The sequence below is a fragment of the Podarcis cretensis genome (assembly GCF_951804945.1).
Source record: "Podarcis cretensis genome assembly, chromosome: 2".
NCBI classification, from domain to species: Eukaryota; Metazoa; Chordata; class Lepidosauria; order Squamata; family Lacertidae; genus Podarcis; species Podarcis cretensis.
Genome location: NC_137171.1, coordinates 93224809 through 93238550, shown reverse-complemented (window position 1 = coordinate 93238550; position 13742 = coordinate 93224809). Strand labels below are relative to the sequence as shown.

General features: G+C 42.1%; 1 protein-coding gene across 8 annotated transcripts in view; it reads left to right on the top strand.

The window, feature by feature from the left end:
- The window catches only part of ITPR1 (inositol 1,4,5-trisphosphate receptor type 1), a 224352-nt gene that overhangs the window by 179036 nt on the left and 31574 nt on the right, over positions 1 to 13742 (top strand). For all 8 annotated transcript variants that reach the window (XM_079957524.1, XM_079957519.1, XM_079957521.1 and 5 more), the window contains 3 exons: positions 281 to 445; positions 2234 to 2429; positions 5955 to 6059. In XM_079957524.1, the coding sequence (XP_079813650.1) occupies positions 281 to 445; positions 2234 to 2429; positions 5955 to 6059 (466 nt within the window). The remainder of the gene's footprint in view (positions 1 to 280; positions 446 to 2233; positions 2430 to 5954; positions 6060 to 13742) is intronic.

The following is a 13742-nucleotide window of genomic DNA, read 5'->3' as shown; positions in this document are numbered from 1 at the left end:
AAATCATTAATCATTAATCGTAAATCATTAACAACACCCCCCCCCCGGGTTTCAACCAATTGTGGCTAACTTACAGCCCTCCAGATGTTGCTCCCGATCATCCCTAGCCACTCACTGTGGATGATGGGAACTGTGGTTCCGTAAGGTCTGGAGAGTCACCGGTTAGCTACCCCAATTTAAAAGAATGCTGGAACTGGTGTGTTGTGTTAATAGGTTTTCTAAAATATGCTTAAGAACGAATGTTCTCCAGACATTCATCTTCTGTTCCTATGCTCCACAGGTTTGTAACAAAATAATATTTCTGATGAGTTTTGTTGGTAACTGTGGAACCTTCACTCGAGGATACAAAGCCATGATCTTGGATGTGGAGTTCCTTTATCATCTACTATATCTTCTTATTTGTGCAATGGGGCTTTTCGTTCATGAATTTTTCTACAGCTTGCTGGTAAGCGTTTAATCCCAACAATTTATATTTTTTACTGTACTTGATGACTGTAGATATTAGTGACCCTAAATGGGTTTAAGCTGACTTTCAGATGATTCCCAGCACCAGCCATGGCAGAAAGCAGCTCGGAAATTCAACTGCCCCTCCACTTTCCAAACAAATACGCAAAGGGACAAGAGAAGGTTTTAGGTTAGACATACAATATTTTCAAGAAATCATTGACAGTTACCAAAACAGCAAAGATATTCAGCATGTGATCTGGTGATGTACTTCACAGCAGTTAACAAGTGTTTACATAAGCAAAGGCAGTTCATTGTGAAATAAATCTTTTACATGTGGCTACAAAGCAGCTTGCTTTTATGTCCTTGATCTGCATGCACGGAACCTCATTTTTATTCTAAGCCAGAGTAGAATTTATGGGCGAATTGCTGCTCAATTCATAAAGCAGCCTAAAGTTATGAGTTGGCCAATTTATATTGCAAACTTCAAATGACATCACTACAGAACACTGAGAACACCTATTAAGAATGTAAAAAGAGCCTACTGAATCAGGCCAATGACCCATCTAGTTTTCTTCTCACATCCTGTTCATCTCTACTGCAGATGTGCCAAAGGCCTGAACCCCCCCCAACCATTTTTGCCACCCCAGTTGTGGGGTGCAAATATGGCAGGTATTTTCGGCAATTTTCAGGAGGGAATGACAAAGGGATCGAAATAGAATGCTTGCAGTAGCTCTTCTGGTGACAGGAAGAAGACATTTTACCACCACCACCTGCTCCTGTGAATTACGCCGTTTCATCATTACAAGTAGCATTGCTGGGTTTAAATAACACAGACACCTTTTCTTAAAATTAAAAAACAAAACTAATTCCCTTTGGAATGATGTCATGTGATAACAAACCATCATTCCCAGGTGGGTGGGGAAGAGTAGGCAGCTAGTTACGTAGGGATATTGCCACTGCCACAAAACCTGGGGAGTGGGAGAGTGAGCCTGATTGAAACAGGCCTCTTTCACCTCAAATCTCTCCTCACTTAAAAGTGGGGGATATTGTTGAGAAACTTTTGAAGTGACCCTTAATTATGATCCATCCACCTCTGAGTTCTGTTACCTGAGCAAATTGAGATTTGGGGACATGCTGTTTACAAGGTAACGTATAGTTCTGTCAATGAACTTCAGGGTGACTAACTTCCTTTGACTCAGGCTCACTGTCTTCTGGTGTTACTGCAGTCAAAGATGCAGCAAATTTTCCATCAGGCTGCATTGTGGCTTTTCACTGATACATTAACTACTCATATGGGAATTTCCATGTCCAATTTCAGTCTTTGATTATATTGCAGCCCAATGGTATGCATACGGAGCAGACAGGCAGTGGAGAAAAACTCGAAGGGTGCAGTGATGTGATCACTATGACACTATTTGTGACTTGGCATATCTTGTAATTTATGAGCTAGAAACCAGCTAAGTTCAGCAAGGTTCTGGAACAAGAAAACCAGCTATGTTTATAACTTTTGAGGGGATTTTGAAAGAAAAACTCTGGCCCTCAATACACCCCTTTACTATGGCTTTCCATGTTCTTGGTTTAATAATGTTGCTGTTTTGTTTGTTTGTTTTTAATTTTGTTAGAGTTGTTTTAGAAAGTGATTCTAAACTGAGGCCTCCAAAAATTAATTACCATGAAAAGCATATACGTCAAAATATTGCACTGTTCATATAGGTTACTAGGTATCGTGGTGCTATCTGTAGTTAAAAGTAAACTTATTTAACATTCTGAACTGCCCTTTTTCCAGCTTTTTGACTTGGTGTACAGAGAAGAAACTTTGTTGAATGTCATTAAAAGTGTCACTCGCAATGGACGCTCCATCATCCTGACTGCTGTTCTTGCTCTTATCTTGGTTTACCTGTTCTCGATAGTGGGCTACCTGTTCTTCAAGGATGACTTTATCTTGGAAGTAGATAAGCTCCCTAATGAGACGTTGTCGCCAGGTTCGTACCAGAATCATCTTAACCCCCCCCCCCCCCGCCCCCCAAAGTTTTCTATCCGTGCAAATGCACCAAGGGGTTTATCCTGTGAATATTATGCTCCCTCCGCAGATGACTGCCTGCTAAAATCAGATTTCCTTAGAGAGCATTCTGCCAAAAATTTAGGTCTCGGTGCTTTGAAAGCATAGATAATGAGGCTGAAAATAAAACATGACTGCATCAATATCTCCTTTAGAGAATAATGTGGATGTTTTTTGCCCCGTAGCACACAGTAGGGATTATCTAGTACTTTGTGATCAAAACTATGTGCGTGTGTTCCAAAATAGCCCATAGTGACCCAGCAGAGGACCAAATATAATCATGTTAGGTGTTCTAGACATACTTGTGATTTTAAAAAGATAATCATAGATAATCATAAATAATCATCTTACATAATTTCCTTTTTCTGCTTCCAAGTTGTACATTTTTGGCAAAAAGAAAAAAAAAGAAAAGTTTTTTGGGGATGCCTAGGATAGCTTCACGCAGCCCATTGCTCTTCAGATGTTGCTTGGTTGCAGCTCATGCTATCCCTATCCATTGGCCATACTGCCAGGGGCTGAAATGTGTCAGCAGTGCTTTTTTTTCAGGGGGGTGTTCAAGGGTACGCAGTACTGGCACCTCTTTTTCTAGAAAAAAGCACTGGGCATCAGACTCCAGGGATATTTGGAGTGCACCAGATTGGGGAATTCTGGTCCAGGAAAATTTAAATGCAAAGAGTATGGAAATGCAAACTGGGGAGAATGGCAGAGAAGAGCTAGGCATGCAAGTGGAACCCTATTTCTGATCAATGGTAATTCAACTTAACCCTATTTAGGCATCTCATATGCCTCTAGAAACTCCCCGCATGCCTGGACACCTGCAGTTGCTTTTCCAGGCAGGGGTGGGGCAGAGAAGCATGCATACAATTTGCCTCTGTTGCATCTCTAACTTTCTGTAGCCAAAATAAAGCAGATTATCAGCAGAGTAATAGGAAAAGTCTAGAGTGACTCACTGTGCAGCTTAAAGGTTAACCTGATCTGGAGCAAAAGAAAAGGGGAGGGGAATGTTAACTTTTGCTCTGGCAAAAGTGTAATAAGTACCGTATTTTTCCATGTATAAGACTAGGTCCCCCCCCCCCCAAAAAAAATAATGTCAAAAATTAGGGGGTGTCTTATACATGGATACATCTCCCCCTATTTTCTTAAATCTGGGTCCCAAAAATAGGGGGAGTCTTAGACATGGGGGCATCTTATAGACGGAAAAATACGGTATATGCCTGCATACTGGCCAATGGAGTGTGAAGGCAATTAAGCGCTGGTTGGGTTGGGAGGGAGTTTACAGAAGGGAGCAAATTGAACCATACTGACTTTTGCTGGGACCTGTTGTGTGGTGCAAATGTGGGAAGGGTATTTTGGCTAGAAATCGAAGCAAATAGATCAGATGAGGAAGGATGGTGGTAGCCAATAACTCCTACAGCTGCATTCTGTTTAACAACTGTGGGGCTCAGGCGGCACTAAGTTGTTTCAGGGTCAGAGCTGTAGCTAGGTGATCTTGCGCCCCTGTCAGAACCGTCCATATTGCGCCCCCTAGCCACGGACAAATTAGCTCTTCTTTCTGCCTCTCCTCCAAGCCTCCCCCCCCGCACCCATTCAATTCCTCACACACTTCACCTTTTAATGAATTCTGATTGAAGGAGGGACACTAAGATGGGGAAGGCTGACCTAAATGATGGTATATAGGGGTCTCCCTACTTATGCGCGGAGCACCCCACTTTAATAGGGAGAAGGGCATGGGAGCCAACTCCTTGGGCCAAGGTTCCTTCACACACACACACCCTAAAATATTTGAGGAGTTTCCCCTCCCCCCAGTTAATGGACATTCACATTCAAATAGTGTGCATGCACTCCATCTTGTGGTCAATTATACAGGGTGGTGCTTACCTGCCCCCCCCCCATATATTTTATTCAAGTTGGCACCCTTGAGGGAGGGTGTGCAAAAGGAGAGAGAAGTGACGCGACTCCGGAGAAGGCTTGGTGTCTGGAGAGGCAGGGGCGCAGGCAGTGAGGTGGGCCAGGCAGTGTCAGTGGCTGAGGCTGGTGGACCTTCCCAGCCCCGACCCTGAGCAAGGTTTGGGAGAGGCAGAGCCAGATGGCCAAACAGGATGAGGCACTCAGGGCTGCTCCACCAGGCCAGCTACCAGGAGGGGCGAGGGGGGCAGCCCAGAGCTGGCGCCGCCCAGCATGCCCTCTTCACCACTCTGCCTGGGCTGCAGAGGGTCTCAGCAGCTGATTTTGTGCCCCCCCCCTTGCCTGCGCCTCTGGCGGGGGCCCACCTCACCCCCCCTAGCTATAGCCTTGCTCAGGGTTTGTTTATTTGTTTTAGGGAAATAAGGGGAGGGGCTGTATAGTTCATTGCAGCAGGGGCACTGGAAGAGGGTGGCTTGACAGTTTCTCTTTAAGCTGTCTTTGCAAGCCGAATCCCCCACCCCAAGTCCTTTTCTTTCCCCTTTCACCCTGTCTGCCTAGCACTGCTGCTACAATCAACTTTGCAGCAGCCTCCCCCCTCCCCCTCAGCTGTATTTCCCTAAACATAACCAATATCAGGGGACTAGGTAGGAACATCCAGATTAGGCTGGTAATCTGGATTACCAATTAGGCTGGTATAAGGATAGCAGTACTGGAAAGGTTTTGCAGGGCTGGCATAACAACACTTTTAGCCATAGTCATTCATCAGGTGGAATGAATTAGAGGAATTTTGTCATGATCACGTTTTAGCTGTCCTTAGGTGAAGAGTCTGTTTTTGCCACAGAATTGGGCCCAGTTCTGACTGCCATATGAAAGAAGCCAAGAAAAAACTGTGTTAACTTTGGCTCAGATAATTTTTTTTTACTTGAATGAGATGTGGGATATAGCCCATACTAGGCAAATCCACTAACACCCCCCTCCCCAATCTCATGTGATAAATGCCAGATCATCTCTCAAACAGATTCAAATGAAATATTTTCCCTGCTCCATACATGCTAGCTTTCCCATACAACAAGTACCCAAGAACAAAAAAGAAGTGTCACAAAGCCATGTCTGTTTTGGAAATGCAACATATATGATGACTGCGAGCTGTTGTTCAGATTTTTAAGCAGGGATATGGAGTAATTGTATCATTTTGAATGAAGTAAACAGGAACAATTGAGTTTTGGTGGTTGTTTTTTTTTACATTTAATTCAATATAAAGTATAAATGGTTTTGAATGTTAAACCCTGGTGAGCTTATAAAGAAAGCTGGCAAAACTTGTACAGTATGCATTTTCCTTTGCCTATAAATTTTATACATTTTTATTTGTTTCAAGTCCTCTTGAGAGTCTATTTAGACTGAATGGCAACACAGACATTTTAAAATTCACAATATTTTTTTTTAAAAAAAACAAGTGATAACCGTGCATGCTAATGGTTGTGTAAGAGCTTTGGTGTATGTTTTTAAAGCTACATCCTTGGTCTCTTAATTTGCACACATTCAGATCAGCATACTGAAGCTGGTGAGGCAATGACCGCAGAGTTCCTGTATTCTAACGTATGCAGAATAGAGAGTGGGGAAAACTGCTCTTCTGTTGTTCCTTCGGCAGGTTAGTATCGGGTACCAGTTTTTAAATGCAGCTCCTCAATGCATGATTTCTATGTCATATGGAACCTACACACACCAACTTCCTTTGCATGCTAGTCCTACCACATGGAACCTACACACACCAACTTCCTTTGCATGCTAGTCCTACCACATACTGAGATGACAACACGTGATGCTGTGCTAGAATCCCAAGCTGGCATAGAGCATTGGACCCACATAACAATGTTGGTTGTTGCTAGTGCTCTGGTCTTAGCCAAAAGACTGAGAAGCAGTGGTCTGGTGTTCATTGCCGTTGTTAGAGGCAGCAAATCGGCATCATACAATGTTTACACGAACTAGTGAAACCTAAGAGGTACAATCCACTCCCATCCAATCTTTTCCTTGGGATCCACATGCTCAAAGCTCAGCCCTATGGAAGCTGCTCTTACCAGCTATTGCATCTAAAAGGAATGCAGTGTTCAGATGCAGTGTACGCTGTTGCCCTTGTGCCCTTCTTGCAAGCCTCCAGAGAGGTTCGTGGCTTGCTGCTGGAAACAGAATCCTGAGCCAGGCCTGATCTAGCAGAGATCTTTGTATATTCTTATGGAGCAGCAGCATCTAATTACCATTACTTATGCTTCAAAGCCTTTTCTCTCCTTGCAGATAAATTTGCCTTTCAGAACCCTTGCCTGCCCACCCAAAATCATTTTCTCCCCAAAATTCAATTTCCACAAAGATGTGCCCCCCCCAGCAGGAAGTTTATTGCAGAATCAGTGCTGCTCATGCACACAAGTTTTTTTGCCCCATTGGTCTTAATTAAATGCTAGCCCATCTTTTTCTTATTTCTTCTTTTTATTGCCCATATAATCTGGATTTCCTCTTACTGAGGAAAATCCAAATAATAATAATCTATTATGCATCTGTAGTTGCCACTGGTGTGGAAGTTTGTTAGTGCTTCCTCTACTTTTTTTCTGGTGGGTGGTTTGTTGTACGTGGTAACGTTTCTGTGATTGTTCTCTATTGCCACACTTCTACTTCCATTTGCTTTTTTTTTTTTTAAATGATATTTATTAAGATTTTCCATAAAATCTTTTCCCCAATAACATCTTTTCAGGACTTTTCCCTCCCCTCCCCCTCCTGTATTCCAATTCTTACAAATAAACAAAAAAAAATTTCAACAAGTTCTTATCCCAAATTTAAACTCATTATCATTGACTCAATTTTAAAAATATTTTCCCATCCCCTAAAATCGACCTGTTCCCTTCCGCGAGTTCCCCCCTTTAATATGCAATACAGATTACAATAGAAGAAAAATTAAAAAATAATTTTACACCCTTTGGATTCCAAATTTCCCTCCCCCCTTTCCCGGTTGCGTTCCCAATGTTCCTCGACGTCTGATATCTTCCTGGAGTTCCCACATCTCTCTAAACCATAGTCCTTTCCCAGTCATCTTTAGTTTCGAATGTCCAATCTTGGAAGGAGTCTATCTCAAAAAAGGCCCATTTCTTCCATCCAGATTTTTATATCTAGGGGTGAAAGCTCCAATTTTATTCCTTTAAACCTGTCAAATCTGGATGTCCCAAATGTTCCCACTTCCAACTTTGTCCAGTTCTTATTATTTTTGTTGTTCTTGTTGATCTCACTCCTCCTTTTTTTTTTCTTTTTCCCTGCTCTCCTGCACAAATGTTCCAATTCCAAAAGCTTCTAATTCCTCTGCAGAGGCTTGTTATTCAAGAACAAAACATTACGTCAAGTCCTTTTCATTCTTCAATAGATAAATCTATTGTCTCCTTTAGTGCGTAGACCTCTGTAGACAAAATAGTGTTCCATTTCTGCAGTTTCCCAGGAGATAAAAAGTTCTGGTCAAATTCCACGCCAACAATACTTGTAATGTCCCTCGGCTCCTCTTGGTGGATTGCAATAACTAAATTCCCTTCCAGATCACGTCCACCAGTCAAAATAACTTGATATTCCTTGTTTGTAACAATTTGTATCCAATTTATAACAAATGTAACTGGCAAAGTCCTCGTAACAAAGATCTCTATTTTATTCTTCCGCTTTGACAGCTCTTTGACAGCTGTCAAAACCTCTATTTCTCTTCTCCCGGCGCTCTCACAAATCGCTCCCAGGGTTCCGGGGGGGGGGGGGTTGCTTTTTAATTCAATTCCACCTTTCTCCTCCAGCTCAGTCTTATGATTTTCCCTCGCGAAGTTAATAACTTTGTCAAAATAGGGTTGCACTCGATCTTAGTTGTCAAATCCTTTGCTTTAACTCTTCTACAACGGGGGGGGGGGGCTGACTTCCTTTTTGCGCCTCCCCCGCTCGCTCCGAATTTTTTTAAAAAAAATTTATCCCCCTTTTTAGTCCAGGTTCCGATTACTCACGGGTTATTCTTTTAAGTCCAGATTTTCAATAGAAGAAGTCAGTGCTCTCCGTCGAATGGCATGCGGCTTCGCTCGGCAGGGGAAGCGAAGGACTCAAAGCACCCCCCCCCCTGTCACCCGCTCCGCAGCCTTTAAAAAGGCTCCTTCGCGGGTCGGGGGGCGCAAAAGGTGCCAGCCGAGTTACCATGTCCATGGGTTTCAGCGCCCATGGTTTTTGAGGGTCCCCGCGTCGCCGGTGCGGTAGGACCCAGCCCCTGCCGAGCAGGCTCCCTCCGGAGCTTGGAGGGAGTCCGCCATTCGGCGATGGCGCCAACCCGGAAGTCCACTTCTACTTCCATTTGCTCCTCACCTGAGCACAACCTTGCTATTTTGTCTCCAGTGTCCCAAACAATATGACCATTTTTTTAAATATTAAAATTTATGATGTCTTTCATCAAAAGAAGGCTCAACCCTGCAGCCACCAGCCTGCCCGCAATCCAAAATAGCAGTGTATACACAAAACTAAAATTACTTAGAACCATTGTATTTCGTTAGGGGAATCAAATACCTTATCAAATAAACTTTATTCTTTAACCAGTCTGCAAACAAAAAATGCGTTAACAACTCGAGAGAGTGAAAGTAGCTATTTCCACCAATTGCTGTATGCAGAAGGCACATTAGAACATCAATAATCCAGCTCAGAAGAGCTGTTCTCAACCTATGTGGGAGATTACCTTGGAGACTGTAAACACTGTACATGCACCAGGAGTTTTTTAATTTATTTTTAATACAAAGGTCTTGCCCAAGACCTCTTTATCAGAGTTTCAGCTTACTCTGCAGCACAAGACCTCTTTATCAGCATTTCAGTATATTCCGCTCCAACTGGTTTCTGCTGCTAAAGTTTTGCTGTTTGTCTGGGTCTGCTTTTATGGTTCACTGTAATGGTCTGTTGTGGGACGCGGGTGGTACTGTGGTCTAAACCACAGAGCCTAGGGCTTGCTGATCAGAAGGTCGGCAGTTCGAATCCCCGCGATGGGGTGAGCTCCCGTTGCTCGGTCCCAGCTCCTGCTAACCTAGCAGTTTGAAAGCACGTCAAGTGCAAGTAGATAAATAGGTTCCGCTCCGGCGGGAAGGTAAATGGTGTTTCCGTGTGCTGCTCTGGTTCGCCAGAAGCAGCTTAGTCATGCTGGCCACATGACCCGGAAGCTGTCTGTGGGCAAACGCCAGCTCCCTCGGCCTATAGAATGAGATAAGCGCTGCAACCCCAGAGTCGTCTGCAACTAGACCTAATGGTCAGGGGTACCTTTACCTTTAATGGTCTACTGTATGCAGTTCTTTATTTTATGCTTTGGCTTCAGGTCTTAATTTTTCACTCAGAGACTCTCTTATAGTGAACAACTAATAAATGATTATTAATAATACAGCTAAATTTCAGACTGGTGAAAGACCTCTGTATTATGATTATTTTTTCAAAAACAAACGAACAAATGGAGATGGGTGCTGTCCAGCCCCTGAAAAAGGCACAAACCTCCACTGACCTCATTGTGAAACATGGGAATATAAGTTGGTTGTGTTTTCTCTTAAGCGCTTCCTGTAGATACTTTTTGAAAAGCGTAAGATTGAATCTGCACAATGAAGCTGAATGCTGGAGGGTTTGGGACAGACAAAAGGAAGTTCTTCTTCACACAGCAAAGAGCTAAACTGTACAACTCACTCCCACAGGAGATAGAAATGGCTACCAACTTGGATGGCTTTAAAAGAGGATTAGACAGATTCATGGAGGACAAGGCTATATTTCCCCCTCCAAAGTTGGAAGCAATATGCTTCTGAATACCAGTTGCCGGAAACTGCAGGAGGCGAGAGTGCTATTGTGTTCAGGTACCTGCTTCAGGCTTCCTGCAGGCATCTGATTGGCCACTGTGGGAAAAGGAAGCTGGACTAGAAGGGTCACTGGCCTGATCCAAGAGTCTCTTCTTATGTTCTTATGCCAACTGCACACAGAAAAAAATGGGATCTGAGTGGCTCGTTGGCAAGGGATCACCCCCCCATCTGGAAGCATTCAGGAGCGGCTGATTGTTCAGTCACATTTATTATGGTGATTGACTTTTAAGTAGTGCCGTTTCCCCCATCATTTTCTGCAACTTTTTTTGTTTCTTACTGCAATGAATAATATATGCTATCAGGCCCAGATGGAATTTTGGCATCTTAGGAAGACAAAGGGTTTTAAGATCTCAAACTTCTGAAGGTCAGTGAGTCCTTTTATTTTATTTTTTTAATAATATTTATTAAAAAAAATTTAAAACAATAAAAAGCATACATAATAACATAATATTTTCCAATATTCACATTTCATTCTCATCCTAGGACTTCCTCACACCTCTTGTTCCTGCATTCTAAACTCATAAATTTTGCTGGCAAATTATTAAGATGATTCCATTCATATAATATAATTTCCCAAGATTAAATCTCAAATTTTGGAATTTAAAATCACTCTTTTAGAGATTTAATTATAAAATACTATTTAACCAAAATTTATCTTTTCTTCCAATTACACTTAAATTTGTATTCTTTATAACTAATTTGTTGAAGCCATATTATTACTAATCTTACATCTTTCTTAACATTCATACAATTTACAATATTTTTGTAGATAATCCTTAAATTTCTTCCAGTCCTCCTCCACCAGTTCTTCTCCCAGGTCTCGAATTCTGCCAGTCATCTCCGCCAGTTCCATATAGTCCATCAATTGCATCTGCCATTCTTCCAGTGTGGGCAAATCTTGGGTTTTCCAGCATTTAGCGATGAGTATCCTTGCTGCTGTCGTAGCATACATAAAAAAAGTTCGATCCTTCTTTTGCACACTCTGGCCGAGAATGCCCAAGAGAAAGGCCTCTGGTTTCTTAGGGAAGGTATACTTAAATACCTTTTTCAACTCATTATATATCATTTCCCAGAAAACCTTCACCCTAGGGCAAGTCCACCAGAGGTGAAAGAAAGTTCCTTCAGCTTCTTTACACTTCCAACATTTATTGTCAGATAAATGGTATATCTTTGCAAGCTTGACTGGAGTCATGTACCACCTATATATCATTTTCATAATATTTTCTTTCAAGGCATTACATGCCGTAAATCTCAAACCTGTGGTCCATAACTTTTCCCAGTCAGCAAACTTAATGTTATACCCTATGTCCTGTGCCCATTTTATCATCGCTGATTTGACCGTTTCATCCTGTGTATTCCATTTTAACAGCAGGTTATACATTCTTGAAAGTATCTTAGAGCTGGGTTCTAACAGTTCTGTTTCTAACTTTGATTTTTCACCTGGAATCCTATCTTTTTATCCAACTTAAAAACTTCTTTAATCTGAGCATAATGTAACCAATCTCGCACTTTATCCTTTATTTTCTCCATACTCTGCAACCTCCAATTGTCTCCATCTTTTTCTATTATTTCCCAATATTTCGGCCATTTGGCCTCCATATTGAGTCTTTTCGGGGCCTTAGCCTCCATTGGTGATAACCACCTTGGGGTCTTGTTTTCCAGTAAATCTTTATATTTCGACCAGACATTAAACACTGCTTTTCTGACAACATGATTCTTGAAAGCCTTATGTATTTTAACCTTGTCATACCACAAATATGCATGCCAGCCAAAAGTATTGTTAAATCCTTCCAAATCCAAAACATCAGTGTTTTCAAGAAGTAGCCAATCCTTCAACCAGCAGAAAGCTGCTGATTCATAGTACTGTTGATTTATAGTATCCAAGTGCACAGCGGAATGATGAGGAATACGTGCCAACATGCTCTATATTGCTTTATTTACATTTCAAAGCTGGTAGATTACAGAAATGCATCTTGCCTCTGCCGGAGCAGAAAATGCATCCTCTCTCCTCTGAAGCACGGAGAGAATCACAGTGAGAACTGTGAAAAACAGGAAACCAGTGTACGTCACATCCAGTCTCCCTTTCCCGTGAGAAAATCCAACAGTACTCTGACTGGAATGTAAACATTGTCTTGTGACAAGCCTTTCGCTGCACAGTGAAGAGAGCAGAAACCAACATCCTCCCCCTTTCTGTGAACATCACTGGGCAGCGTGTTCGTACAATATCAGTACAAACCCAACTTCTGCACATAGGTACAGTGTTGATCCCTTGATACAATCTTGGACAATACATCAGCAGGAATTTCATTACCTGGCATATAGGACACCGTTACGAGTCCCTTCTGAATACGTTCCCTAGCATGTTGCAACTTCAATTGCAAGTGCTTCGTGCTTTGCTTACAACCTTCAGAATTCAGCAAAGCCAAACATGCTTTGTTGTCCTGGTAAACCTGGATTGGACATTTGACAGGAATTTTCATGTCTTTGCACAATTGTAACAACCATTCACAATCTTTAAGTGAATAAGACAGTGCATTCAGTTCAGCTTCACATGTACTTAAGCTAACTGTTGTTTGCTTCTTGCATGACCAATCAAATAGACCCTGATTGTACATATAGCAAACTCCAGACGTGCTTTTCCTGTCTGTAGTGTCACTTCCAAAACTTGCATCTGCAAATATCTCAAGACCACCAGACTTCTGATTGTTAAATCTCAGTCTGTAATGCATAGTGCCTTTCAAATACCGCGCTATGCGTTTCAGAGCTTTCCAATCCTTAACAGTAGGATTGTTGACTTGTCTGCTTAGCAAATTACAGCTAACAGCAATGTCTGGTCTTGAACATCTGGCAATGAAGTTTAGCTTGCCTAGCACACTTCTGTACAGTGTGGTGTCAGAAAATGCTTCTTCAGTGTCATCTACCTGATAACCTATTGTCATCGGTGTGTCTACAGGGTTAGCATCCATCAGGTTTAGTTTGCCTAACACATCAGCAATTTTCCGTGACTGGTGTACTAGAATGTTACCATCTTGATCTCTCTCTATTTCCAGAGATAGGTAGTTGTTTACCTCTCCAAGATCTTTCATGTCAAAGTGCTCTTGCAGTTGAGCTAGGGCGTTATTGTACATTGTGACATCATCCCAAAAGAATAAAAGATCATCAACATAAAACAAGCAATACAGTTTCTTTTGCCCCTCCTCTTTGACAAATACACATGGATCAGCTTTCCCTTGCTGAAAATCTAGAGAAAACAATACTTCAGTGAGTTTTGTGTGCCAACACCGTGCACTTTGTTTGAGACCATAAAGGGACTTTTTCAGAGCACAAACAAATCCCTGTTTTACCTGTACGCCATCAGGTGGAAGCATATAAAGTGATTCATCTAGAGATCCGTACAGAAAAGCTGTATTCACATCATGGTGACTAATGTGTAGATTCTCCTCTGCAGCTAGCTTGAGCAT